Source organism: Hydractinia symbiolongicarpus, chromosome 6 (assembly GCF_029227915.1).
Source record: "Hydractinia symbiolongicarpus strain clone_291-10 chromosome 6, HSymV2.1, whole genome shotgun sequence".
Taxonomy (NCBI): Eukaryota; Metazoa; Cnidaria; class Hydrozoa; order Anthoathecata; family Hydractiniidae; genus Hydractinia; species Hydractinia symbiolongicarpus.
The window spans coordinates 9,276,012-9,301,642 of record NC_079880.1 but is presented as its reverse complement, the minus strand read 5'-3'; the positions used below and the strand labels follow the sequence as shown (position 1 = coordinate 9,301,642).

Genomic DNA, 25,631 nt, shown 5'->3' with positions numbered 1-25,631 from the left:
AATCGAATTAGAATAATTGAATCGTGTATCACCGCCTTAACAGAGTTGAACCGATGCCAGAGTTTTTCAAACTCCGGAAATATTTAGACAGTTTTGTTGCGCCTGAAAAAATACCCATGGATCACGCATCACATTTGTAAACAAACTCTCTATCAATGTACTTTTTATTATCCGGGCAATCATCTGTTCTGTATCACTTACTGGACAGTTGGTCTGTTGTTGTGGTTAATTTCTAAGACTTTCTTATTGCGAATAAACATTACACTTGAACATATATTCTACAACTATTATCAAGAACTGTTGTGCAAAATTTCTTTTACAGATTTTTTGAGTAATGTAATCAGAGACCATGCGTGGGATGAAATTTGTTGGGAGGAACTCTTGCTGATTAAATAAAGGCTGCTGAGATCATAATGAAGAAGAACTAATATAATATCTTGCGGGGAGCTGGGTTCGATCCGCGGTCCTTAGAACTGGATGCCACAAACGAATCCACTACACTACATACGGCAATATGCTAATGATTATTTAGTTAATTTGTTGCTGACTTCAGCATGCCTCATTATTTGATATTTAGGCACCAGACGGGACCAGACGTCAATTATTTCGAAATTCTGATATTGTAAAAAGTGCGACCAGCACATTCTTAACGCTGGTTCACATACCTAAACAAGTTTCATTTATCAAATTGGCGAGTTGATGGTTTTTGCCAATTGCGAAAATGCCCAAAAATCTGCCGTTATGCAAGACATTTTCGTCACCAATTATAACTAATGTTAATTATCTAGCAGCGTGTTGTTCATGTTGTACAGCTTTTAACTCACGCGATATCACTGTTAAGAATAGCTGATTTTCACACCAGCAAGTCTGTACATGAAACAGAACGGACGTACAAAAAAAAAAAAAATTCTGTATCAAACAATCGCTTCTAAAAAAACCGTGATGCTGCATCCGCTTAGGGTTGGGAAAAACATCAAATATTTGTTTTTATTTGATAAGTATTTGATAATGATTTTGGATCTTTTTACTATTCATTCGCTCTGAACATTCGCATAATTTATTTTGTGACCCCAACGCATTTTGTATGCTTACCTATATAAAGCCCGTGGAAAAATCCACTGAGGCAGTATAAAAATGAAAAAAGAAGCCTTCTTGAATTTTGATAAGACAGTGACCCATAAAAATAAATTAAAATCTTGTTTTCACGTTGCTTCTATTGTGTAGAGCTTAAACTGCTGATCAAGAAAATGTATATGGTCGTGTGCTTTTGATGAACAGTTAATGAGATATAAGGCTTTAAAAATTTTGCTGACGTCAGCAATAGCCCGTCAAAACCCCCCAAAAATTTGTATACCTTTTGCCTGTATCGTATAGATCTTAAAACGCTGATCAAGAAATTTTATAAGATCATGCAATTTTGACAAACGGTTGCAGAGATATTAGGGTTTGAAGGTTTTTTGATAGTTATTTGTCCTAAAATTTTAAGTGCACTGTAAGGGCTTCATTAATTTTAATTGGGATATCGACAATAAAGTAGTGATATTGACGTAGTGCCGCAACGTCAGAAAATTTAACATTTGAGACTTAAGTTTTCCGTGGGTGTGAAAACTTTGCTGCCGTCAGCGAAGACCCGCAAATTCACAAAAAACAAATATTTTAGAAATTTGTAAACTTGTTGCCTTTATCGTATAGATGTTAAAACGCTGATTAAGAAAATGTAATTAATTAATTTAATATAGGATATTGGTGTAAAAGTAGTGTTTTTGACGTCGCGCCGTACCGTCATAAAATTTAGCGTTTCGGACATACTTCTTTTCGGCGACTTCAAAGAACATTTCGACGACTTTAAAAGAAAATGAACACATCCACTTTGACCGTCACTTACACTTCGTATTATTATGTAAGAGGATGTAGCTACCAAAAAAATTAAAAGGTATATGATACCTAAACAAGTTTCACTTATCAAATTGCCGAGTTGATGGTTTGTGGAAGTCCCTTTTTTGTGTAAGTCTTAAAGACCATTAATATGAGGCCAAAAGGGGATTCAAACAAGTTTGAGTAAATTTTGTTAACATTGCGTTTTGTAGGGCTGTTTATATATGTGAGTTTTGTTCATTTTGAGAGAAGTTAAAATCACTTTAGTCAAATTGACCATACTGAAATTTTAAACCAAAATGATACTTCTATGTAAACACTTCACCTCAGAATAAAGTGCGGTTTTCGAACAGTGCGCATGCCTAAAATTGAGAGACACAAAATATTTGTAGGAGTAGGATTGGAACGCCTAAATATTAGAACATTCAAGTGCTAATTATATTCATTAATATAATATACATATTACTTGGTTCAGTGAAGTACTCGGTTAATTAAACTTGTTGAGAAGTTATTATTTTCGAATTACCAATTTTAAATAACAGGATTTATATCATGAAATTTCCAGAATTTGCACAATCAATAGATATCAAGTTGAAAGATGCTACTTTTTAAAATACTATCTATATGTCGAATCTTTAATTTTGATTTTTTATTTAGTGGTATTGTATGTAGCTAATTTAAAAAAGATAACTTTGATTTACAGGTTAGCTACGAAAATAAAATAAAATTTGAATTTTGAAATTCCAGGATATTCAATAATTTTTAAACACTGGGCTGCTAACGGCGAAAATCTCCAAGCAGGGCTTTTTGTTTCCGTTTCGGGACCGAGGAGAACAATTCGTAATCGTTTACTTTTGATTTTTTGATATCTTCAATGGTAAAAGCATTCATGACATAATATTGCTTTGTTTCCTTCTCTAAAAGATATAGTTTAAAACTACTTAAATCATTAAAAACAAAAGTCGTAATAATCTTTTCTAATTAGTGTATATAAGTTGACATAATAGTCATTAAACACGAAAGACATATGAGATGGAACACAAAAAAAGGAAATATTAATGACCACTTACACTCCATCGAAGACCTTAAATGCATTAGGTTTTTCAAAACAGGAAGTTTCTGTTTAGACCATATATTTTAAATTTTTGATCATTTATTTTAAAGCGTTTAATTTTTCCCTGTTTTTATATACACTGCATCATAGGGTAACATTAGCACATTTCTAAAGAGCGCTAAAAGAGGGCCAGACCTGATATAGTTTTCTGGTTAAGCGTCCGGACAATTGCTGGAAGACTTTGTAAGAAGGCGCTAAGTATTTATTGAAGATGAAATATATTCACAGGAATTCTGCAGCTGAGAAAATTTCAGATATCCAGCTGCTTTCATGTTTTAGTAAGATTGAACGAACACATTTAATTTGACACAACAATTCGAGTTATCTTTTTTATTTTCTACAATAAATTTATATAACTTTTAAACTTAACGGTAATTTCCTTCTGTAACTCATCCTTTAGGCGCAATGTGTTTGCTGTTCGCCTTTTCATGGTTGAAATTGACGCACTTAACTTTATCATCAACGGAGGAGTGCAGTCTCGTTAACGACGTTATAAATGCATGTTGATTTCTTATTAGTGGAGCGATGTAACGTTAACATGTTTCAAAAAAAATTGTTGCTTTGTTATTAAACTTTTCTTAGTGAAGCAAATTTAAACAAACTATCAGTTGGATATAATGTTTAAGATTTTATATTGCTTGCGGCATTGGGTGCATTTAATTAGATAGTTCCTTTTCAATGTCACTACCAAGAATGCGAAGATTATGGTTGATAGAAGTCTAAGAAGTTCCAATAATATCTAATACATGATAATTCTAACTAAATGCAAGGGTAAAACCAAAACAGCACTTTAAATCAACGCTGTTTTTTTAGCTAATCGAAGCATTAGTATTAATTTCACTATGGCGTATTAACAAATGTGAATATTTATAGGATATGTTACAAGTTGATGACTAAAATCTTTCGTTTAGAAAGTTTGAGCTCAAAGAGAGGTACCGCAAGTTTTTTTGGTCACTTTAAGCTTTTCTTCTATTTATGGTAAACAGTTTCATAAAAACTCACGTAAATTAAAAGTTTTGAACATCTTTAGAACAGGCCAAACCTTAACCATGTCAGTAATATTCCCTATTTCATTCTTTTACTTTATTTCATACCCGCCCCCTTGGTTGTACTATCCCTTTTTTGATAAAGACAGTTTAAACAAAATATATTTTCTGTTGCCGGTGTGTAAAACAAAACAGCGCACTGTAAGGCAGCTGTAGTGCAATGCGGGGACAGCTATGTTTTATACGCTTTTTTATGAGAAAAAATACTTTTTGTTTTAATATGAATATTCTGGGCAATATTTTAGGCAAAAATCATCCTGATATATTCTTAGCACAGTTTTTATATTACAAGATCTGAGAATGGAAGAATGCAGAAGAATGCAAGAATGCAGCCCAAGGTGCTGTTGTTTTGCAGAAAAAGTACTTCAAGTGAAACCTGAAAAAATACATTTTACATCAATGATAGGATACAAGTTTATATGAGCTGACAACGAATAAGAAGCCAAACTTTCATAATAGGATTCAAGAGAAACTTTAAGATGATCATATTCTCAGTATATGGTTATTGGTTCAAACCCGACCGAGTCATACCAGAGACTATAAAAGTGTGAATCCACCCTTTCTGCTTAGGATTGATATCTTAGGTGGTTGCCTAGTTAAGCGATTGTTGTGCTTGCACGCCTTCCATAGCTCAAATGAGAGCTTTAAATGCATTAACTTTAAATGCAAACTTTAGGAGTTGCAATTTCGGGCTAGACTTTTACCCTACGACTGCAATTGCTAACAATATTTATTTAAATTTTTATTGCTAAAAAATAACAATCGCTTTTGTTACTGACAACATTTTAATAACTGTGGTAATAATAACACGTCCCCAAATAAAACATTGAACGATCGCATTACACATTGTCGCAGCTTTTTGCCATGAATTCCAATTACATCCATAATTGGATCCACTTTTCTCAACAAAATTTAATTTAGCTAAGAAACTCATGAGGAAACCAAGAAAAATTAACGCGAGTTTTTTTGCTAGGCTCCTAATAAAAATACGTGTATTTTTACCTTTTAAGACTTTAAATTTGCGTCATACAAAGAAAAAGAACGAAAAAATTAATTATTTATTGTGAATCAGTTTATTTCATCATATGTATTTTCATTACCAAGCAGTAAAAGTTTCATTTTCATTTAAAAGAGAGACGGCTTTTTAAAGAGTTATTATTTGTTTTTGTTTTTACTCTTTCCTTCAGTTCTTTCTTTTGTTTACTTGAACGTTTATAAAAAATTATTATAAGCGAATTTGAGTTGGCACAGTAAACCGATTTTCATGTCGAAGCTAAAATTTAGGTTAACATGTCAAAAATATAAAAAATAAAAATAAATTAAAAAGAATTAAATTAAATTAGAATAAATTAAAATAAAAAGTTATAAAGCTAAAAGTTCACAAGTAAAGTTATAAATATTATTGGTCATTTTCCCACCATACCTGCAAATACTAGGCGGGATGTGATGCTGGTAGATTCCAGCCCTGCACCACACTGTTAAATGTTTTCCTAAGAATCTAAATTTTTTGATGCAAGAATGTTTTATTGAGCTAGCAGAAAGATCTCCAAAAGTTATATATTTTTAACACTTTTGTCTCTTTAAACCTCCTTGGTCTGAGCTAGCAAGCTTTTTAAAATATGTAAGTTTATTTTTAATAATCGTGGCAAAAAAATGTTGCACCTGTATAAACAAGATAAATATTTCTAAGGCGTTTTAAAAAATGCTTAGTGATCAGAATTATTTGTATTTCTGATGCTTTAAAGCGATAAAGCAGAAAAAAAATTATTTAAAAAAATATTTTCCAAAAACAGATTTTTTCATACCCTCTAACGGTTATTTCACGAAGACACTTGGAAGATTGGCATAACACCAATGGCTTTTTTGATTACCATCTGATGAAGGTATTATTTCCAATCTCTTTTCCATCAGTTAATTTGTATTATTTTTATTTATATCAATGCTTTAATAATTTCTTTCGATATAGTTTTCTCTTTGTTAGTATTGTTGGAAATTTGTTTTTACTTCTTGATTTTGATTTTATGTGCATCAGATGAAAATGGAATTAAACAAATTATAGATTTTAAACATAATTACATGAGATTAATAATTTTTTTTATTTAAAAAAGACAGAATGAGTACTGGATAAAATTTTGCGGATTTTGGCCATTTCCGAGAAAATATGGCTCCGCGAACTTCCAAAAACAGCAAGGGATAAGCAAAGAATGTCTAATTTTGATAAATTAATTTTCTTTTCTTTTTTGTGTGGCTTATAATTTTACCACAAAAGTCTGTGTAGTAATTAAACGCCAAGTTTCTCTCGTCTGACGTTTCTTGATAACAAAAGTGAAAATGAAAGTTGAGATAAACTCGAACAAACAAAAAATCGATATTCGCTGATTACAGAAATAATAAAGGACTGTCTGTTTTATTGTTTCTTCTTCAGAGTGTCTATAGTACGCCGTAGACGTAAAATATATACTTTATTTCATACATGATCAAAAATAAGCAAGAGTTTAAGGTATTCTTTTACTCACAATAACGAATAAGTGAATGTATGAGGAAGTGTTGGAAATGGTCAGAGCTTGTTATTGTTACAGTTGTTAGCCAAGACAATGTTGAGTTGATTTTTTACATGCAAGGGAGTAGGACTTAGAAGAATGCAAGGGAAGCTCAATACTGGCTGTTGTTGAAGGCTAAGTATAATCAGAGGCGTAAGCACAGGTTTCAGGAGCGAGATTGAAAATATATATTTTTTATTTTATTTTATTGACTGAAACCTGCTCCCCATTTTAGAACTACAATATGATTGCTTGAAAAAAGACAAAAATATAATAGTTTAAGACAACCCCTTTGACTTTTATAGTATTTTTTTTTTCGTTATGAAGTAGTTTTGAAGTTCTGATGTCGTTGTAACTAAGTAGTAAAGCTTTAGGGAAGATCAGATATTCAATGACGGAAATTGATAAGGGTCAGTACTGTGTCCATTCTTTTCTGATAGCTACTTTCCCAAATTTTTAGGGATAAAAAAGTATTAAGTCATCTCTTTGAGGTGTAATTTTTAGTATGTAACATATCGGTAAAAGATATCTGTAAAACTAAACTAGAATTTTGCCAACTTTTCAGACAACTTTTTTGGCCGATTTTCTCTGTTCTGAGTTTTTTTTGCCACTGGGTTGCTTTCGGCTAACAGTATGAGAAGAACGTAAAATGAAAAAAAAAAACATCTTAATTGTTAAATGTTTTTAGATGCTTTTGAAGTTCACTGTTAATTTCAAATCGTTTTAATAGTTTCCATGTCTAGATTTTTTTAACTACTTCTAAGCTTTTACTATACCAGCATAAAAACACATGTATTAAAATCCTGGCATAGTGACCACATCTTTTGCAAATCTCATTGGCAACCGTCCATGGTTACAAGACTGTCGACACACAAAAGTGGAGGGACCATATTTTAGTGACAAGGTTCTGTTATCGTTTCGTGTGACACACCAGTATTAATTTTTTTAAATTTATCTTCTAGGTAGCCAAAAAAATGAAGCTCTTTCTATTTTTTGAAATGGTATTTATACAGTTACAGCAACAATAAGAAATGTGTTTCTTCATTGACAATATTGATAAGAAAATTGATGGCAATGTTGATAATACATCAAGTAATATGTACTAACTATTAAAGTGGGGAAACCATTGTCCGTTGGTCCCACCCCGCGCCCTTCATCCCAGTGCCGACAGCGCTGGGATGTGTCATTATTCGTCACATTTTTAAATTCTTTTAAATTAACTAAAACGTGTTCAGCTTACAGTTTTACTTTCCTTTCCTGCCAGTTTTAACTTTCAGTAACATTGAACAAATGACGTCACTATTTGCTAATCATTTAATAATGTCACAATAAAAAATATTGCTTTATTTTTCTTGCAAACCAACACTCTACTTTTCTTGTGCAAACATTGTAACAAAATTTCTTGTTTAAGTTGAAAACATTTATTACAGGATGTTGAAAGGGAGAAATTATTTTTCAATATGTCTTCATAAGTCGATAAATTTACAAGTATGTTTTATGCAAGAAATATGCAGTTAGATATTTCTGTTGGTATGGTCTTTCTTTTATCGCATGATTCTTGCACACTTGCTTGTATGGTGCCGGCGCGAAGAAAGTTTTTTCGCAGGACTTTTAACAAAATAAGATGAATACGCTGAAGTTTCTGTGTTGCACAGACTCAACTGTTCTTACTTGACGCGAGTTGACTTTCTACTTTAGAAACCAAAAGCATGTTTTTATTTGCTCGGCTAGCCTGTTGGCCAATCCGTTTTAATCACGTTTTTTGTTGTATTATACTTCCATGACTTTCAGAACAAAGAAAGTCTCAGTAACTATAGGTACTTGGGTTTATAACCTTGCTGTGTACATCAAGCTGACTGTTTCTTACATGCTTTGTTTATGAACTTTTTTTTTCTGTTATAATATTTTAATCTTGAATGTGTATATTCGTATTTATGACTTAACTTGCTTATAAACCGATTTTCAATGTGACTAGATAGCTAGACTCTTTTGCACCCTTCTAGCTGTCTTGTTAGGATGAAATCAAAGGTTAAATAGGCGTGAAGGATTGATAATATTATTCTACATGGATTTATAAGAAACATTGTGTTTTATTTTCTGAGAATTTTCTTTCTCTCCCCCTGGCTATTCACTAAGGCTAAGCAAGTTCTAAAGATGTTCTCAACTCCTAAGGTACTCTGCACATCATTTTTCTTGCAAACTCTTCTAGAAAAAATCACACGAGAATAGCCTAGGTGAAAATTTTATACATTTGTTAAACTTAGATTTGGTAAACGTTATACAGCCATTTATTTCTAAATTTCTTTCCGTGTGAAACCTTGTAGTGAACCCTGTACTTTATGATTCAGATTAGCTATAAAACTGGCCACAAACGAAATTATTAACATGCGAAAATAATTATGACGTCATCTTTAATTGCATAATTTAATGTCATTTTCAAATAGTTGTCATTTTTGCTCGATAAGCATGTAAACATATGCCATAATTAGGTTTCTGTTTTCAGTAAGTCTGTACACTGGGAAAAATTACCTCACCACTTAAAAAATAACATTTCAGAAGTTTATAATAAGAATCAATCGATAATTTGAACCAATAAGAAAGCATGGAGATGCAAGACGCGTTGGCACAGAAAATCGAAGAGTTATTCCACATGTGCGATGCTGGAAACAAAGGCTACGTCACTCGAGATGATTTATATCGTTTGAAAGATGAGCTTGGTTTGAACGATAGCGAAGTCGAGCACGCGTTTGATCAATTAGATACAGATAAGGATAATTTCTTAACACTGGAAGAATTTATGACGGGCTTTGGTTTATTCCTTGGTATAGAAAAACCTCAACAGAATCCTGAGAATTCCAGTGAGATGAAGCCTGACTTTGCCTTTCAAGTTTTTAATTTGATCGATAAGGAAGATAAAGGCCATATTACTAAGGACGATTTGATAGAAGCTGCTGGTACGTTAGAGATTGACGTCTCGCAGATTGACTATATTTACAGAAGACTTCGAGGAACCTCCTCCATTATTCATTATGAAGATTTTGTTAATAACATTGGTTATATTGTTGCTCTGTCTGAACCATTACAACAAGTCAAAGAGCTGGAAGATGAAAGGAATAAAGTTTTGGATGAACGAGGCATAATAGGACGGTAAGGTTATATTTGAACTATAATTTTGTGTTCAATTTTTTCAAGTAACTTGTCTTACATCAAATTATTTTTGTGTAAATTTTTGTTCTAAGTTATCACGTGTATACCACCACGACGTTTTACCTTAATTTTTTGCAAAGTACTGTTGCTCGGATACTAAGCAGTCTCTGTTGCAACCTCGTTCCCAACACCTTTAATTCGTTAATTGATTGTTGTTAATTTCGTGAAGCTAGTTAAGAAAATTTTTTTAATTTTTATTTAAGCAACGAGACTGGTAAAAAAAAGAACAACATAACATAAACGGAATGCTGAAATGTTACTGAGTTTTTCCTGATTAAAGAAACATATGGAAAATATATTTTAACTGTTTATAAAGCTTATACAACAGGGACTTATTTCAATTCATAAAATCAGTAGATATAGCCTTAAAGCTGGCTTTTTTGTCTTAGAAAAAACATAATATTAAATAAATAAGAATAATTAATATGAATTTCCCTTTTTATATCCTTCTGTTTGAATAAGCGCCCTCTTTATGTTGACTGTTTAAAATAACCGCTCTATTTATCAAAACTTAGGAGAAAGGATTTGAGAACATGCTTTTCGGAAAAAGATTCTTACTTTGCCACATGGAATGCGTATGTCCTGAGATTTAAAAAAAAATTTAATATAAGGTTCTTAATCTAAGCTAATAATGTGCAGTATCTGCGCGTGCGCACTAGAATTTTTATCTTGTCGCAGCCCGTTTAATTTGGCAAGTTTGAAAGTTCAGACGAGTCATCAAACGTTTGCAGCATACGAACCACTCTCAGGAGCTCCTCCATTTTAATAATATAAAATAAATATTTTGGTTCTGTGTTCAGTCTCGTTGGGTTCGAATGAACTATATTCTTATATACCTTAAGGGAGTTAAGGAAATAATTTCGTCAATTTCGCAGAAATTAATCAGTTAGTCAGTCAGTGGAAAGCTATCTTTTTTACCAAAATTCGCAAAATTGAATTCTCGCACAATATTAGGACTTGGCGACTTCTTTTAAAATATTGAAGGATATTTTAATTCTTAATTCTGTAGCGGACATTTTTTATATAGATATAAAAAAAATTATACTCATTATTCTCATTGTTCTAAAGTTCCTTCTTTTACTACTAATATCGATTTTACTCTCCTTGCCTCTGATTCGTTGACTTATTTTTATTAAAACCGACATATATTAATATTCTTTCTTGTTTTTGGCACATATATATTTACTTACAATTATAATTGTAAATCGGCATAACATAAAAGAAAGATTTATGAAAATCATAACAAAGGATGCAAACATTACAAAAATTGAACAGTGCCTCACTGGGTTTCGCTCCGCGATTCCAACAAATACGCAACATAAGATAACAATATGCAAATAATCGTCAAAGTAATTGTCTAAATGATTTTCTAAATTGTCCACCAACGATCTCTCTGTTCATATCGAAGAATTCTTATGTCGCTTAAAATCACGGTAAATTTATTGTTGCTTCTGATAAGTTTCAAAAAGTATCATTAAGTCAAGCAGGTATGGTTCTCTTATTTGAAAGTTTTTTGTGGAAACGTTTTAACACTTGACAATTCTTCCAGATATATATAGTAAATATATAGTAAAAGACGCTTCCTCATTCACTGTGAAATCTCTGTTTGTTTGTTTCCTTTACGTAGCTAACGGATTCTTAGCAAGAAGTAAATGAGGATAGTATTCGAGATTTTGATCGGCAGAGCTCTTGCTTTATTTGCACAAAATTGTTCTTGGAGTCCTTACCTAAAACTGTTTTCTAGTTTGATCGAAATTTAAGAGATTCTTCTCGATTAAATGGTAGTTTCAAACAGTTTTGGTCTTCCTTAGTGGCTCCTGCAAACAATTGACACATGTATAAAACTGCAAAGTAGTACGGCTGACTTTATAACACAGAAAGTCTACATTGTAATCGTCAGTCATATGTAGTTAAACAATCCACAAATGCAAAACAAAAAAAAATCTTAGCTTTGCGCATCTATGTATATGAAAATCTCGATCCAACATATTTATGCCATTTCATATTTCGGCGACCAAAACGATCAATTTCGCTTCTTTCATTACGCCAATTATTTTATGAAGAGTGTGAGTTACAATTTCGTGCCCAGGACTTCTTATTTTTTGTATTGCTTTGGGTGAATCTAAGAAGCCTTTGGAAGAAGGCTAAGTGCATTTATTATGGAAGGGCGTTATTTTGAAACTGGCCGGTTAGGCTTTTGACAATGCACGATTTATCTGAACCCAAATGCTTCCGACCCCATGTACTCTTGCGCCCTGCTTTGTTCTACACTTTAGTGTATCTATTTTTTTTGTTTGTTTTTAAGATAAACAAAGAAGCTGTGATTACTTGTTTCGTTAAACAAACACTCTCTAACCACGCACCAACATGAACTATTTATTTGCCATTCCCATCTGTTTACGAATTAATTCTTATCTTTAACACTAAGATTAATTCTTTTATAACTGAAGTACGTAATTTTGCGTAATGTTTTATTCGTGTGATTTTTGGATGATAAGGAAGTCGTATCCAATTTATTTTGTGACGAAAGTTTTCCATCTTACAATAGCTTAAGCTGTAAAAGACACAGCTTGGTGCTCTGTCTGCTTAACAGTGATGTATAGAGTTTTGATGTAAGTTTTTAACAACAACACTCCTTGGTTTATAGCTATTGTGGGTTGAGTTCTTTTAATTATTTATATTAAAGGTTTAAAGGATCGTATATTAATGTGAAACAGAAAATAGATTTTATATCGATTAAATGAATACTATATAGTTGAAGTGGAAAGTTTAGATTTTTTTAAAAGGTCGAACAAAAATTTCTTGAAACGTCTGGAATTTGGTAAGCTTGTGTGTTTAAATGTCGACAGAGATTTTTCTTGAAGAGATTTTATCTATTCCATAGAACTATGGTGAACTTGGATATATATTTATTTTTTCGTGAAATGCAATTTTTGACTTGTTTCTTGCGTTATAAAAAATTAATTTTTATATATTAAAGGAAGCAATATAAACAAATTATTTCTACATCTGTTTCAGGCAAATTACTTAAATATTTCCAAATTCCAGATTGGTTTTTTTATACCAATTGAAAAAAGTTGAATGAATCTCCAAGGGCAGTTTAATAATTGCTTTGTTTAATTAATTCTATAATCGATTTTTATTTGTTCAAAATTATTTAAATGTTTTCTGATTTCTCAGTGATTGCCATCTTATAATTTTTAAAAGAATATTGCATACAACTTTATCAGAAGAGGATTGCATAGCAACATATGTTTTTGAACTGATTGAAGTCTGGAAAAGTTGATGTAGCCTCGTTTAAATGATTTTTAATGGAGACTTATGGGGAAAAATTATTCGATCACATGTTGGTCAGAATGCTTTTTCTCATAATTTGTTCTGTTTTTTATTATATATAGCATATTCTTTTGTATCATTTATTAGTCTCGGTAATGGATTCTTATTTGTAATTTTTTGGTAGCTTCCTGAACATAACTATACCCTGTTGGTTTTAAATTGTATGTTTTTTACATGTATTTTTTATAGGTTAAAAAATGTATAATCTCTGTTTACGATCTTATCTCTTACTGTATTAAACACTTTTTTCCGTACGGTTCAAAACTGATACAAATATATACATAGACATATCAATGATTTTTTTATTTTTTTAAAAAGTTTAATAATGTATATATATAAATCAGAATTAATATTTTATCCAATTGATTTTTCTTCAATATGTAGCGGAATAAAAATAGTATATTTATATATATATATATATACCGAGATTTTTTTTCTTATTAGAGCATTCAAAATGGACATCTCTGGATACGATGACGACGAGGTCGAGAAACTTCTACATGAACAGGCTACCAGACTATTCAAACTATGCGACTGCGGCAATAAGAACTATATCACAAGAGAAGACCTCCTGACGTTATCAAACGAATTAGAATTACACGAAGACTTAATAAACGAAGCATACGATCGTTTGGACATTAATAACAATGGGTTTTTAACACTGCGAGAATTTGTTACTGGATTTGGGCTTTTTCTTGGACTAGAACGTGAAGAACGTATTGATTCAACAATCTTAGATGAAGAATATGTTAATGCACGAAATTTGTTTGACTTGTGTGACACTGATAAGAAAGAATATGTAACAAAACTTGACTTGAGTCGGTTAAATGACAAATTAGGCTTGACAAGTCAACAAATAGAGAATATATTTACGAATTTAGATAAAGATGGAAATGGATTTATAACATTTGATGAATTTTTACAAGGTTTCAGCAGTTCTGTGATAAACAGTAATACAATTTTCCATCAAGACTCCGGTATAAGTAATAACGATGATGAGGAGGAGGAGGAGGACAATGGATTCGATGAGAAATACTTTATTGATAGTCATTCAAAATCGAGCAAAAATATTTTAGAAAAGTCAGAAAGTGTGTCCAGTAACAGGTCCGAACGTATGTTTGTCACGCGACAGATGAGTATACGGTATGAGTCTGGAGTTAATGGTATTGATGATATGTTGGACAAAGTTGAAGATGAAATCAGAGGGTAAGTTAATTTAGCAAAATTTATGTGTGTATTGGTGATATGTTGGATAAAGTTGAAGATGAAATCAGAGGGTAAGTTAGTTTAGCGAAATTGATGTGTGTTTTTGCGATGTTTGAGACAATTGAGAAAAATAGAAAATGAAAGCAGAAAAAAGAGCTGACTCGTGACAATAAAAATTCTGATGAAGCTTATTGGTCCAATTGTGTCAGTTTCCAGTGATGAAATTTTTTGGCCGTGACAAAAATTAGGACCAACAGAATATTAAGGCCGACAAAAATATGAACCATTTTTAAAATGCTAAAGGTTAACAATTCATATCGTTGACATCCGTCCCTAAGTCAATAAATTTTGAATGAGGGACGAGAATTAAACTCTGCGTATAAAAAGTGCAAGCAAAAACATTGTACAGTTTCAACTGACAAGCTATTTTCCTTCGTGACGTTTGGAAACCTCCTACAGTTAGCGCCCTTAACTTGAACACTGGATAACTCGATAACTGGTTTTTATTCTAACATGGATCAATTTCACTACTCGAGCAGAAAGCGATATAAGAAGCAAGGCCTGTGCGTCTGATGAAGCCCTTGTTTCTTAGGTCATCCCTTTACCCACACAACATCCTTTCCCTACATACGATACTTCGAATCCTCCACTGGAGAGTAGGGACACCCAATCAAAAATATTTTCTTGGGTCCCTTAAACTTTCGATAATACTTTCTCATAAAAAACGCCGGTTAACTCGAACTGCGGATAACTCGTACATTCATTAACATGGCTCATTTTTGCTCCCCCTGATTTCTTCGGATAACTCGAATATTTTACTCGAGAAAAGGAAATCAAAGACTAAACAAATCTCAGTTTTTAATTTTTTTTTTTTTTTTTAGTTTTTCATTTAACTCCCAATGTAATATACGTTGACAATGTTGTCTGTCTAAGAAAATTCAATTTACAAGTGACTTGCATGCCTTTTAATCGCCAAAATCGCACCTTTTCCCAGTAAATGTTGCCCCAACCTGCAAAATTCGCTTTAATTCGAACTATAATCTCATTTTCGATTAAACTCAACTTAACGGGGGTTTCGTTCAATTCGAACATTTGTTAAGTCGAACTATTTTTATCGGTACTTCAGAGGTTCGAGTTACCAGGAGTTAACTTTATTAGATTTAAGCGATATGTGATGGTTACGGTTATTCTGGTGCTTTATTTTTTCTTTGACGTACAACTAAGGTTTGCAGAAGATTAAAAATGTGTGAATATGATTTATTGGTCATTTCAGTTTAAAAGGCTGTTTCAATTAAATAAGACCTAATTATAAAATAAGACCTAAATTTTTGTCAGTACACTATTTATAAATCGTTTCTAGAGCTATTCCAAAAGACCAACTGCAAGAATTGTGGGATTCAGTGTCGAGTACTGGTGATCATACGACAACAAAAATTTTTGAAGACTTTGTTAAAAAAGTTTACAATGAAATAAAGACTGCAAGACAGGAAGCCAAACATCTGGAGAATGTACTTGAGAGGTATTTTAAATAAAGTAGTATGACTTTAACTGACTGAAGCAATTAAAGATAAATTTTCGCTATTTCTCTGATACACAAAAATTGACAGAACATAGAGAGAAGTCGTAATAATACGAAAGCACTTCTTTTTTCCCTCAATTTTGTAATGTTACTTTAATGTACAAGATGAAAAGTGAAAACCAATTTTGGCTGTGATTATCAAATAAATAATAAAAATCAACCAAAATTTAAGATAAGAATTTGAATGATAGTTAAAGGTAAATTTCCTGATATGATATGGATTGCTGCAAGTGATGTAAAAACTTTCAAATCAGACAGCTTTAAAGTTTACCAGAGAGAAGTAGTAACCTTTCCCTGGCAATAGACTTTAAAAGAAAAAGTATGGCTGTAATGTTAGCGTGTTGCGTTAATCCAAGGAGGTTTATTAAATGAGCTGTCCGGTTGAAATGAAACAGTGCCCAGATTGTAGCGTTAATTCTTTAATTTATAATTTTTCCATTTAAAACTTATTGCAACTAAAATTAGTAAAAACTCAAAGAATTACAGTTAATTTCTTCCTTTACCCTTCAGCAGTCCCGACCCATGCAAATATGAATAATTTATATTTCAGTAAGACCATCACTCACAATGCAGAAATTAAACAGATTTGTGAGGATATGGAAGCACAAATGATGAACGAAAAAGCGAAGCAAAAGGAAATGGTAAGACTTCTGTGCTCTATCTTATCCAATTAGTATAACCGATATCCTTTTTCTAAAAAAATGAAGTTAAAGGTTAAACACTTTTAAAAGCTTTACCAATTTATTAATTTACATTTTGATTATGTTCTTATGAACTTTACGTTATGATAATTTAGGAATCTCAAAAAGAAATTTATCTGCGGGAAGATTTACGACAAGAGTTGCAGGAAAAAGAAAAACATTTAGAAAAATTTATGCAAAGACAGAGCGCGGTATGTATAATGTGACAGAATGTTGTCAAGCTCAAAGAAAGTCACTTCGTCCTTCTGTGTGCTTATATACATGTTACCTGCATGTGTTTGCATGAAGATACTTTCTGCAGTATGTCATTTTCAGTTTTCTTTTTTTTTAGCTTGAGTCACGCCTAAAAGAAGTTGTCGAAGAGGAACAGAGATTAAAAGCTCAAAATTCAAATCTTTTGAAGGTAGTGATCACATAGTGTAAATAGGGCTTTGCTAAACCCTGAGGCTCTTACGGGTATTGCAAATGCATTTCTATGTAATAAAAATCGCTTTAGTTTGTATTAAAGAACACCATGGGACCTGATATAACATTTTTAAACATTATTTTAGGAAAATGTACTGTTAGAGGACAAGTTAAACAGCTCTATGTCGAATTTAGAATATCTAAAATCCAATTTACATCATCTAGAAGAACAAACGAAACAAGAGAAGAAAGAAACACTGAAGTAAGATACATACAAATGTCAAAAGTGCTGATTAGTTGTTTTCAGCTATCTGTTTTGCATTAAAAAACAACTTTGATATATCAAGGCACTCAAAGTGTATATTGTTTTCCTCTTTTCTATCATCTCCTATCATTGTCTCGAAAGATCACAAAAGTTAAATCAAGTCTTTTCCGTTAGAAATCTCAGTATCATCAATTTTTCCCCTTGGTCCTAACTGTAGTTGATTGGAAAGAAGTTCAAGCTTAACAGCAGAAGTTTATTTATAAAAGGAAACATAAGCAAGGACGATCTAACCAGGAGAACAAGATACTTCACAACTACAGTGTTGCATCTGCAAATGTAATTTTACCTTAGTTCAAAAAATATTATTGACTTTTTACACTTTCTAGAGCTGCGTTTCAAGCTACTCAAGGTATTCAATATGAACATGAGAATTTGATAAAACAACTTGACATGCTGAGGTAAGCTTAAACAATCATCTTTACTTTTGACGTAGTATATATTAGAAATCGAAATTATGATTATATGTTGTGATTATTCCTTATTCGTATAATTTGACCGCGGAGGAGATTTTCCGAAGTTGGCGACTTTGATCTGAAATTGTCAAATGTTAGATTAAAGTCGCTAAACTCACGCCAAATGTTATTGACATAGTCAAATAAAATTCACGCTAAAGTTTGTACCAATTAGGTAATATTGATTACGCATATTTAGATCGGTGAACCAAAAGTTGCGAGATGACAGAGATACTATAGAAGCTTCATTAAAATCTGTATGTAGTTTTAAATTCTATGTACCCATTTTGACAGTATGTGATAGCTATCTACCCAGTTTTGTTTAAGCTTAACAGGTTTATTTAAAGTCCTTTTAATAACAACAAAAGAGATACGTTTAAATTATTCAAACATTTAGACCATAATGTTCTAACCAGACAGCCCAGCAGAATGTATATATACTAAAATCCTTATTTCCTTTTAGAAAGTTGTTCGTCTACCGAGCTTAAAAGATGAAATGGTAAGCAAAAAGGAGATTATCACCCCTGGCTTTTCTACAAATACACAAATTAATTTGGGCTTTCTGTTAAAATTAGTGTGTTATACAGACCTATGCGTATACTAATTTAAAAATTGACAAATTTTTTTTCAGGTTAAAGAAAAACAGAAGTTATCTCGAACAGGATCCAATTTAGATCACTATTTTCCACTGAGGTATGCGTTTCATGTTTATAACCTGTATCTCTATAAAAGCTTCCTTTTTCTGCTCTGTGAAGCTTTAGTTTTCTCTGGAATGCAATTTTGCGAAATGCGCAAGAAGTCGTTGTTAAAGTTTCTAAATTTGCGAATTTTCTCTTCTCTCCAACTTTTTAATACGCAAGTTTTAGGAAATTCGAAATTGGCGACAACTTCAGACGTTAAAATAAGCTTGCTCATTCTACATATTGTATTTTTGTTTTTTTAAGGTGGCACACTAAAATATTTTTCTTTTTTATTTAGGACATCAACTTCTACACCAACCCATAGTCCGTTAAAAAAACAAGGATCCATCTTATCCAATTACTTTGCACCAATGTAAGCTTTCACTTTCACATGCTGAGATAGTGTAGTGGTAGCGCATTCGACTTGTAATCATAAGGTTCAGTTTCGAGTCCTCACTCCGGCGCTTTTTAAATGTAGTATTGTCAGCCCATTTGGTGCCATCTATTGACAGTGTTAAAATTGGACAAAGCCTGTCTCAGAGAACCCCCAATTAAACTATGAAGCATCCAGAAATTTTTTGTTAGTATTTTGTATGTGTTCGTAACTCTTGCTTTCTTCTCAATCGTAGCGGTGATCATGTGCACTCGCCTATACAAGATATGGACTCGCCCAACTTCAACGCACATAGAGAGGGAACTCTGAATGCGATTGGAGAAAATGAAGGTTAGAGCCGTTTTATCTTACATATGCTCGGCGGAATACACATCAGGAGCATAGCAATCCTCTTTCTGTATTAATGTTAGACCTAGTTAAAGCAGACAGAACTTACTCTGTGTGTTAAATAAAGGCGTTATTCAGCTTAAAATGAGAATACGCAGCAGGAGCATATTCAAAAAAATGGCGTCATTTTTTTTTGGTATTTTTCCAAATGAACGCCCTATTAATTTGTTCTAACAACCTTCTACAGCACTTTATTGTTTCTATTTCCCAACATTCATTCGGTATATCTACAAAATTTAGAAGACGTACAATCACACGACCAGGAATATTTTAATCGGACATCAACGAACTACGAGAGTAAGTTTGTTTGTATCAGTTGGAAGTCTTTTGGTACAGATGTGTCGGGTATTGTTATATTCCTTCTTTGTCTTGTATTGCCTTTTAGCTGAAGATATTGAAGTATTTGAGCAAGCTTCTCCTTCCAAAATCCTAGGTGAGTTACCTTTTGCCTTAATTTTTGACTATTTTTATATATATAGTTGTTTTACATTGGTTTCATTAAAAAAATAGATTTCTTGTTTATTCTTTGCGAATTTTCTTTACATAGAAACCACGACGAACTCTGCACACACGACTATCGCTACTGATCGATCGGAGTTGTTGACATCTGAAGTATCTGACGTCTTGACTCCGTCGTCGCCAAGGCGACCACCGATTGGCATGAACAGGGAAGATTCCATCGCGGTAAGTGAAAATAATTCTTGGAGTAGATATTGTTATTCAAACAAAAAGGGAAGTGGAGAATAAAGTGAACAATAAGAAGTTAAAATGAAAATATAAAGTACATTGACGAGAATCGGAGGAATGGAGGCAGGGTAAGGTAAGGAACAAAGGAAAAATGTGAACACAAACCAGTCGCATCAAATTATTCTAAATATAAAAGACTGACTTGTTGATTTTTTTCAACTTTGCTTTTTGAAATTCGTTAAATCCACAAAAAGTTGTAACCAAAAAAAATCTTTTACAACACTACAGTGTTAGTAAAAACGAATTTTTTCTAAAATATACCCAAAAACAGTAAATCAGTAAATCAATTTATTGGGTCAAAGGCTTATTTTCCAGGAAAAATTTTTACCATTACTATGTTCGTTTCTTAGTCTTCAGCACCCTCGTTAGACCTTCTGAATGATACTCCAAGTCGTGTTTATAAGATCGTATTTGTCGGCGACAGTGGAGTCGGCAAGAGCAGTTTCATCCATCGGTTTTGTTTCGATGACTTCAGAATCAATTTTACCGCCACTATAGGCGTCGACTTTCAAGTGAAGACTATCAAACTAAATCGACAGGTTGTCGCTCTTCAATTGTGGGATACTGCGGGACAAGAAAGGTTTGTTTGTTTGTTTGTTTGTTTGTTGGGTTTTTAATTTCTTGGTTTCTTAATTTGTTGATTGTTTGTTCGTTTTTCTTGTCTGTTATTTAAGTTAAACGAATTAGCCCCCTGTTTAACCCAAATTAAAACTGAGAGGAAAATCCTGCTTAAACATTTCTGGTTCCGTAAAATCTCGTTCGTTTAAAATTTGTGTGTTGCACGCTTAAATGTTACAAGATTGGGAAATCTAAACCTGGCTTTTATCTTTTTTCTTGTTAGGTTTCGTAGTATCACGAAGCAATACTTCCGACGGGCTGACGGCGTCGTTGTGATGTTCGATCTTTCGTCGTGGTCATCTTACACGAACGTAAAAGGATGGATGTTAAATATCGAGGTTAGTTCTGAGTCAGTTAAAATCGATTTATTTTCAAAACATAGTTTTAGCTTCAAATCGAAGTATCCGATGTATACGTTTGATTTTGATACCTTTGAATGACTTCTGGAAATTCATGTGACGAAATAATTGAACGGAATATAACTATCTCTGTCAGTTCTTTTTCTTGAAACAATTAAAATGGCTAGAGTATATACACAAAAATCCATGCAATTTAAAAAACCTGAACACATATTTTTATTGTAGGAAGGAGCTGAACCTGATTGCGTTGTCATGCTGTTGGGCAATAAAAAGGATTTAGTAGAGAAGGATGAAAGTCTTCGAAAAGTAAAATCTAACACAGCAGAAAAATTAGCTGCGGTATGTACATTTATGTTACGTCAACAAACAAAGGATACCACATGTTTCTGCACAAGAAACTAGTTTATAACCAATTTGGTATTAAACCAATTAAAATTTGAGAAACATTGAAAACCAGAAAGATATTCTGCAGATAAAAGACTTTTCGTAGATATTGGTTAAGTGGTAACACCGGACCGTCCCAGGGATTTTTAGGTTTTTGAACAGAACGAACCCAGACAAGGTGTTTAGGCTAAAAAGTTTAAACTGATTTAACACGATTGTGATTCGCACAATAATTTGACGCAAACACCCCACTTTTTATTTAAAAAACTTTTGGAATGAAATTTACGACAGGGGATAAAAACTTTTCAACAAAGAATCTTTGCCAGATGCCTTATATAAAAAGTCGTGTAAATTTGCATGACGTTTTAATGAAAATGCTGCCTATTTTAGTCCTGCAGCCTGCCATTTTTATTGAGAAAAAAATCAGATCAGGTTAAGCAAGTCAAATTGTTTACATCAATAACTTTGCTATTCTTTCTCACGGAGGTTGTTACGTCATTTAAAATACTCTCTTCTTTTTATAGGATTATAATGCTTCGTACGCAGAAGTCAGCGCCTGTTCTGGAGTCGGTGTGCTGGAAGCGATGCAAAAAATGGCTAAGTAAGTCAAATAACTTAATGTTGATTTCAAAGTTCTTCGACCAACATCTATCAGAAATAATTATCAGGTCAAGCTTACTCCAATAAGAAACGTACCGCCAGCCTTCGTGGTTGTATTTGAGGTCTTATAACTCATAGGTGTGTTTTTTCTTTCCAGGAAAATGGAACAAAGTGAAGATACCCTGTTGAAACACAGTGTGCTCAATTTGAATTTTGATAGAGAAGAAAAGAAAAAGAAAAAGTGCTGTTAATAATATTTATTTTAATTATTTAACTCTCTTATTTTTTCCATAATCTTTGCTTTATGCCCTTGACAATTTTTAGAGAATTTTACTAAATTTTTAACATGGTATTGCTTTTTTCGTCTTTCCTTTGCATTTTCAATAAATATGACAGAACCTTTCAATATTATTGCGAGGCCAAAGACAGTCGAAACTGATTTTCAACAAGTTCTTACACTAGATGTAATATGGTAATATACCGTCACGAATTCTCGTGATTAAAATTTCATTTAAGATTTAAGATTGTGGGCGAGATGATGAAATAAGGATTTTGAATGAGTTCTACTACTTTTAGTAGTGTATTTTCGAATCTTCGTGACGAAAAACCACTTTTTTTTTTGCACCTCGATCAAAGACAATTTTCTCCTGATACTTGTTGTAGCAGAGCTTGTGTTAGTTTTTATAATATGGCAAAGCGTTGCATTTTAAAGGGTTTCAAAATAGTTTCACGGTTTTATGGTCGCGATGTATTCTTTTAATAGAGTGTAAATATTGTAATTTTGATAAGGGTTTCAAAAACATACCGTGTAAATTTAGGGTGGAATTTTTTGTAAATAATATGCAATGTACAACATCAGTTTATCAATTCTATTTATTCCATTCTCACATGATTAATGAGCTCTTGCAAGTATATACTTGTGTCAGTTTAAAATTCTCTAGTATAAAAGACAACCATAGCAGTGAGCTACGTCAGAGACCCAACCACTGGCTTGCAATGCCGTAACCACAATTGTGATATATGGTGCCTATATAGAAAAATTACTTATATGAATTTCGCTGCGCCACTATAGCGGAAAAAGCCCTTCCAGATGTTGACGATCTCATGGTTCAATTTTAAAAATCACGATGTTTCGATATTTTTGTAATTTAGAAAAGCTACATTGTTTATATTTACATTACACGACTACAATAATATAAAAAAAGGTGCTGGCACTTTTTAGAAAATTTACATCGCATTTGGACTTTACATGCTTCTACCCCCTAAAAACATTCAGTGATTTCCATAATAATAATCTATGGAAAGGATCCAAATATTCTTAAACGTATTTCTCTCTTTATTAGTTCTCTTTCTTTTATTTAGTAGAAAAATGATTGCCAAATTTCTAAGCGACCGAGTAAGATAGTTAGACTTAAGTAAACGAAGTCCACTTATATTAGCTAAACAGAAGTATCTGACATTTATCTAGTCTTTGACTTTCTTTTCTCAAGCAAAAAGTTCGAGTTATCCAAAGAAATTAGAAAAATGGGTGAGTTAAGTTACCGTGTTCTTTTTGTTGGAAATGTATTCGAACTAACTACACGTATATGTTATAAACCTGCCATTGTAATCATCACTAAGCCTTAAATACACTTGCAAATTCTGAAGATAGTTCTAAGTTTACATGTACAACTTCTTCCTTCTTCACACATTGTTACACTGGAAAGTCCGTTTAATAGTGTCGTATGTGTATGACACGAATGCTACCCGATGTTTTTCGATGTCTCGATTCTCGATAACATCATCATTCAGTGACGTTATTTTCTAAGTTCGTCTCAGCCTTTTTAGGAAAGTTATTTCTGATTTATCTTTAATCCCGTAACTAAACAAGAAAAATAAAAGGTTATTTCACTTAGATGCACATGCTATTGTGAAGCTACGGACACACTACGACATTTTTATATTAAATAATGTCAATTGTTAATTTAGTTAAAAAATGTTTCCACTGCAGTAGCCAACATGAACAAGAATTCAATGCATTTGATTATTTTTTTGTTACTGAAGCTCTCAAAACTTTTACACAAATGGCACAAGGAAAATTTTTTCCATGGCTAGTAAGAATTCTGTCTTTTCAGGTGGTTGCCAATTTTTTTCGTAAAACATCGCGAATGTATATAATATCGCAGGTAGCAGTTTAGGTGGTGTTCACATAACAATAACCTTTAAGCAGTTATTATATGTCTGAAGTCTCAGCTAATGAGCCTTTATCAGTTTACGAAGAAAACCCGAAATGAAACTTGGGCAGAGTAATCTGATCAACATATGCAGTTAACCTACGGCCCGTGTAAACTAGGTTGCAAACTGTCGGCCGTCGTAAAAATGTTATTTTACTTGACTACCGACGAAGTAAAACTCTCACTTGCCTAAATTAAAGAAAATGCAAAGTAATAAGGGGCACTGTCGTACTTTCTAATCCCGAAATAAATTGCAGCCTTAATTATTTGTCAATCCTAATGGTCGTCACCTAGTCGATAGTACCAAATAAAAAACGAGGCTGATGTATTAAAATTACCAATAAGGGGAAAAGTAAAAGCATTACTCTATTCTTCAGATTTCTTATTCATAGATCTCCCAATTTATCAATAGAACTAGGAGCTATGTTGTTCATAAATTAGATGAAATACCCAGTGCACACAAGCAAATGGGGACAAAACAGCAAATGAACTCAGTTTGAACTGTGACACATTAATATACACAAGAAAGTTCGGGTGTGTTTAAGGTTATAACACCTCGGCTCAGTTTAATATATAAAACAGTTAATATAGTATTAAATAGTAAATATAATGAAACTCCAGTATTACGTAAGAAAGCAAAGCGCCGGCATTAAATGTTGAATGACGAACAAAATGTAGAGAGAATCTAATAAGGTCTCCTCGACCATAATATTCACAAGTTTTATATGATTGATGTTAATATTCTAATTTAACCGCTTGCACTCTCATTTTCGATAGGATTAAGAAGTTAACATTAGGTTCATGTTGGATATTATTCATTAAGATAAAAATATGTTTAACTTTTATTTGCTGCTTCTTCTTGTAGAAAGGCTGCATAAGCCAAAACTCTTGCCTCATGGAAACTCTATTCACGCAAAGAACTTTTTTAGGCTCTACAAAATCTAATAAAAAACGTTAACTTTTTAAAATTCCCCATAACAAAAATAGTATAGTTATTTAGATCCAGCTAGTCATATATTAAGTGTATATATTTAAGAGTGGATTCTTGTTGCTACACTGCTTTAAAAAGTATCATAGACTAGTTACTAGTTAGTAAATGTGCAAGACTGCTCTTAAAACTTAAAAAAATATTTTATCGCGAGGTTTTGGCTTGGTTTGAAAGCAACTGTTAACTCTGGCATACAAATACAACCGAAAAGACTTAAATATTTTTTATAACATACATCAGCATATTTATGAACAAGGAAAGTAAGGTTAACCAGTGATAAGAGTTCAAACATTTACAAATGACATACTCTTTTAAACTCTTTCTATCATCAGAAAGTTTCTCATTGTTGTGCACTAACCAGTATGTCTTCCAAAAGTGCTGCCTAAAATGAAAAAAAAGTGCTGCCTTAAATGTAAAAAATGATTTGATTGGTACTCTCCAGTGCTTATTCCGAATGCAGGGAAGAAATCGTTCT

At 32.4% G+C, this 25,631-nt stretch overlaps 2 protein-coding genes across 4 annotated transcripts in view; one reads left to right on the top strand and one right to left on the bottom strand.

The window, feature by feature from the left end:
• Window positions 1-5,762: 5,762 nt before the first annotated feature.
• LOC130647969 (EF-hand calcium-binding domain-containing protein 4B-like) lies at window positions 5,763-22,813 on the top strand. Of its 3 annotated transcripts, none has more exons than XM_057453982.1 (21): window positions 5,763-5,918; window positions 13,563-14,324; window positions 15,685-15,843; window positions 16,454-16,544; window positions 16,700-16,795; window positions 16,936-17,007; window positions 17,156-17,271; window positions 17,661-17,732; window positions 17,986-18,043; window positions 18,250-18,285; window positions 18,418-18,479; window positions 18,765-18,839; window positions 19,096-19,190; window positions 19,488-19,544; window positions 19,633-19,680; window positions 19,795-19,931; window positions 20,345-20,574; window positions 20,836-20,950; window positions 21,197-21,310; window positions 21,880-21,956; window positions 22,113-22,813. In XM_057453982.1, exons 2-21 carry the CDS (start codon window positions 13,573-13,575, stop codon window positions 22,204-22,206), a joined length of 2,556 nt encoding a protein of 851 aa, XP_057309965.1. In that variant the 5' UTR covers window positions 5,763-5,918; window positions 13,563-13,572; the 3' UTR covers window positions 22,207-22,813. The 3 variants fall into 3 exon arrangements, with proteins under 3 accessions (XP_057309965.1, XP_057309964.1, XP_057309966.1); XM_057453981.1 differs by lacking the exon at window positions 5,763-5,918 and adding an exon at window positions 8,818-9,722; XM_057453983.1 differs by lacking the exon at window positions 5,763-5,918 and adding an exon at window positions 12,354-12,603.
• Window positions 22,814-23,093: 280 nt separating this feature from the next.
• LOC130647974 (U11/U12 small nuclear ribonucleoprotein 25 kDa protein-like) overlaps window positions 23,094-25,631 on the bottom strand; it is a 35,297-nt gene continuing 32,759 nt past the window's right edge. Inside the window, exons 3-4 of the mRNA XM_057453988.1 lie at window positions 25,464-25,538; window positions 23,094-23,816 (exon numbers count right to left, since the gene is read on the bottom strand). Of these exons, the coding sequence (XP_057309971.1) occupies window positions 23,759-23,816; window positions 25,464-25,538 (133 nt within the window). The 3' untranslated portion in view covers window positions 23,094-23,758. The remainder of the gene's footprint in view (window positions 23,817-25,463; window positions 25,539-25,631) is intronic.

Excerpts from the sequence above, each read along its gene's own strand:
- LOC130647969 (XM_057453981.1), top strand. The coding sequence starts at position 9,178 with ATGGAGATGCAAGACGCGTTGGCACAGAAAATCGAAGAGTTATTCCAC. Across the intron at positions 17,008-17,155 it reads AAAATTCAAATCTTTTGAAG|GAAAATGTACTGTTAGAGGA; the intron begins GTAGTGATCACA and ends ACATTATTTTAG. Across the intron at positions 18,480-18,764 it reads GATCACTATTTTCCACTGAG|GACATCAACTTCTACACCAA; the intron begins GTATGCGTTTCA and ends TTTTTTATTTAG.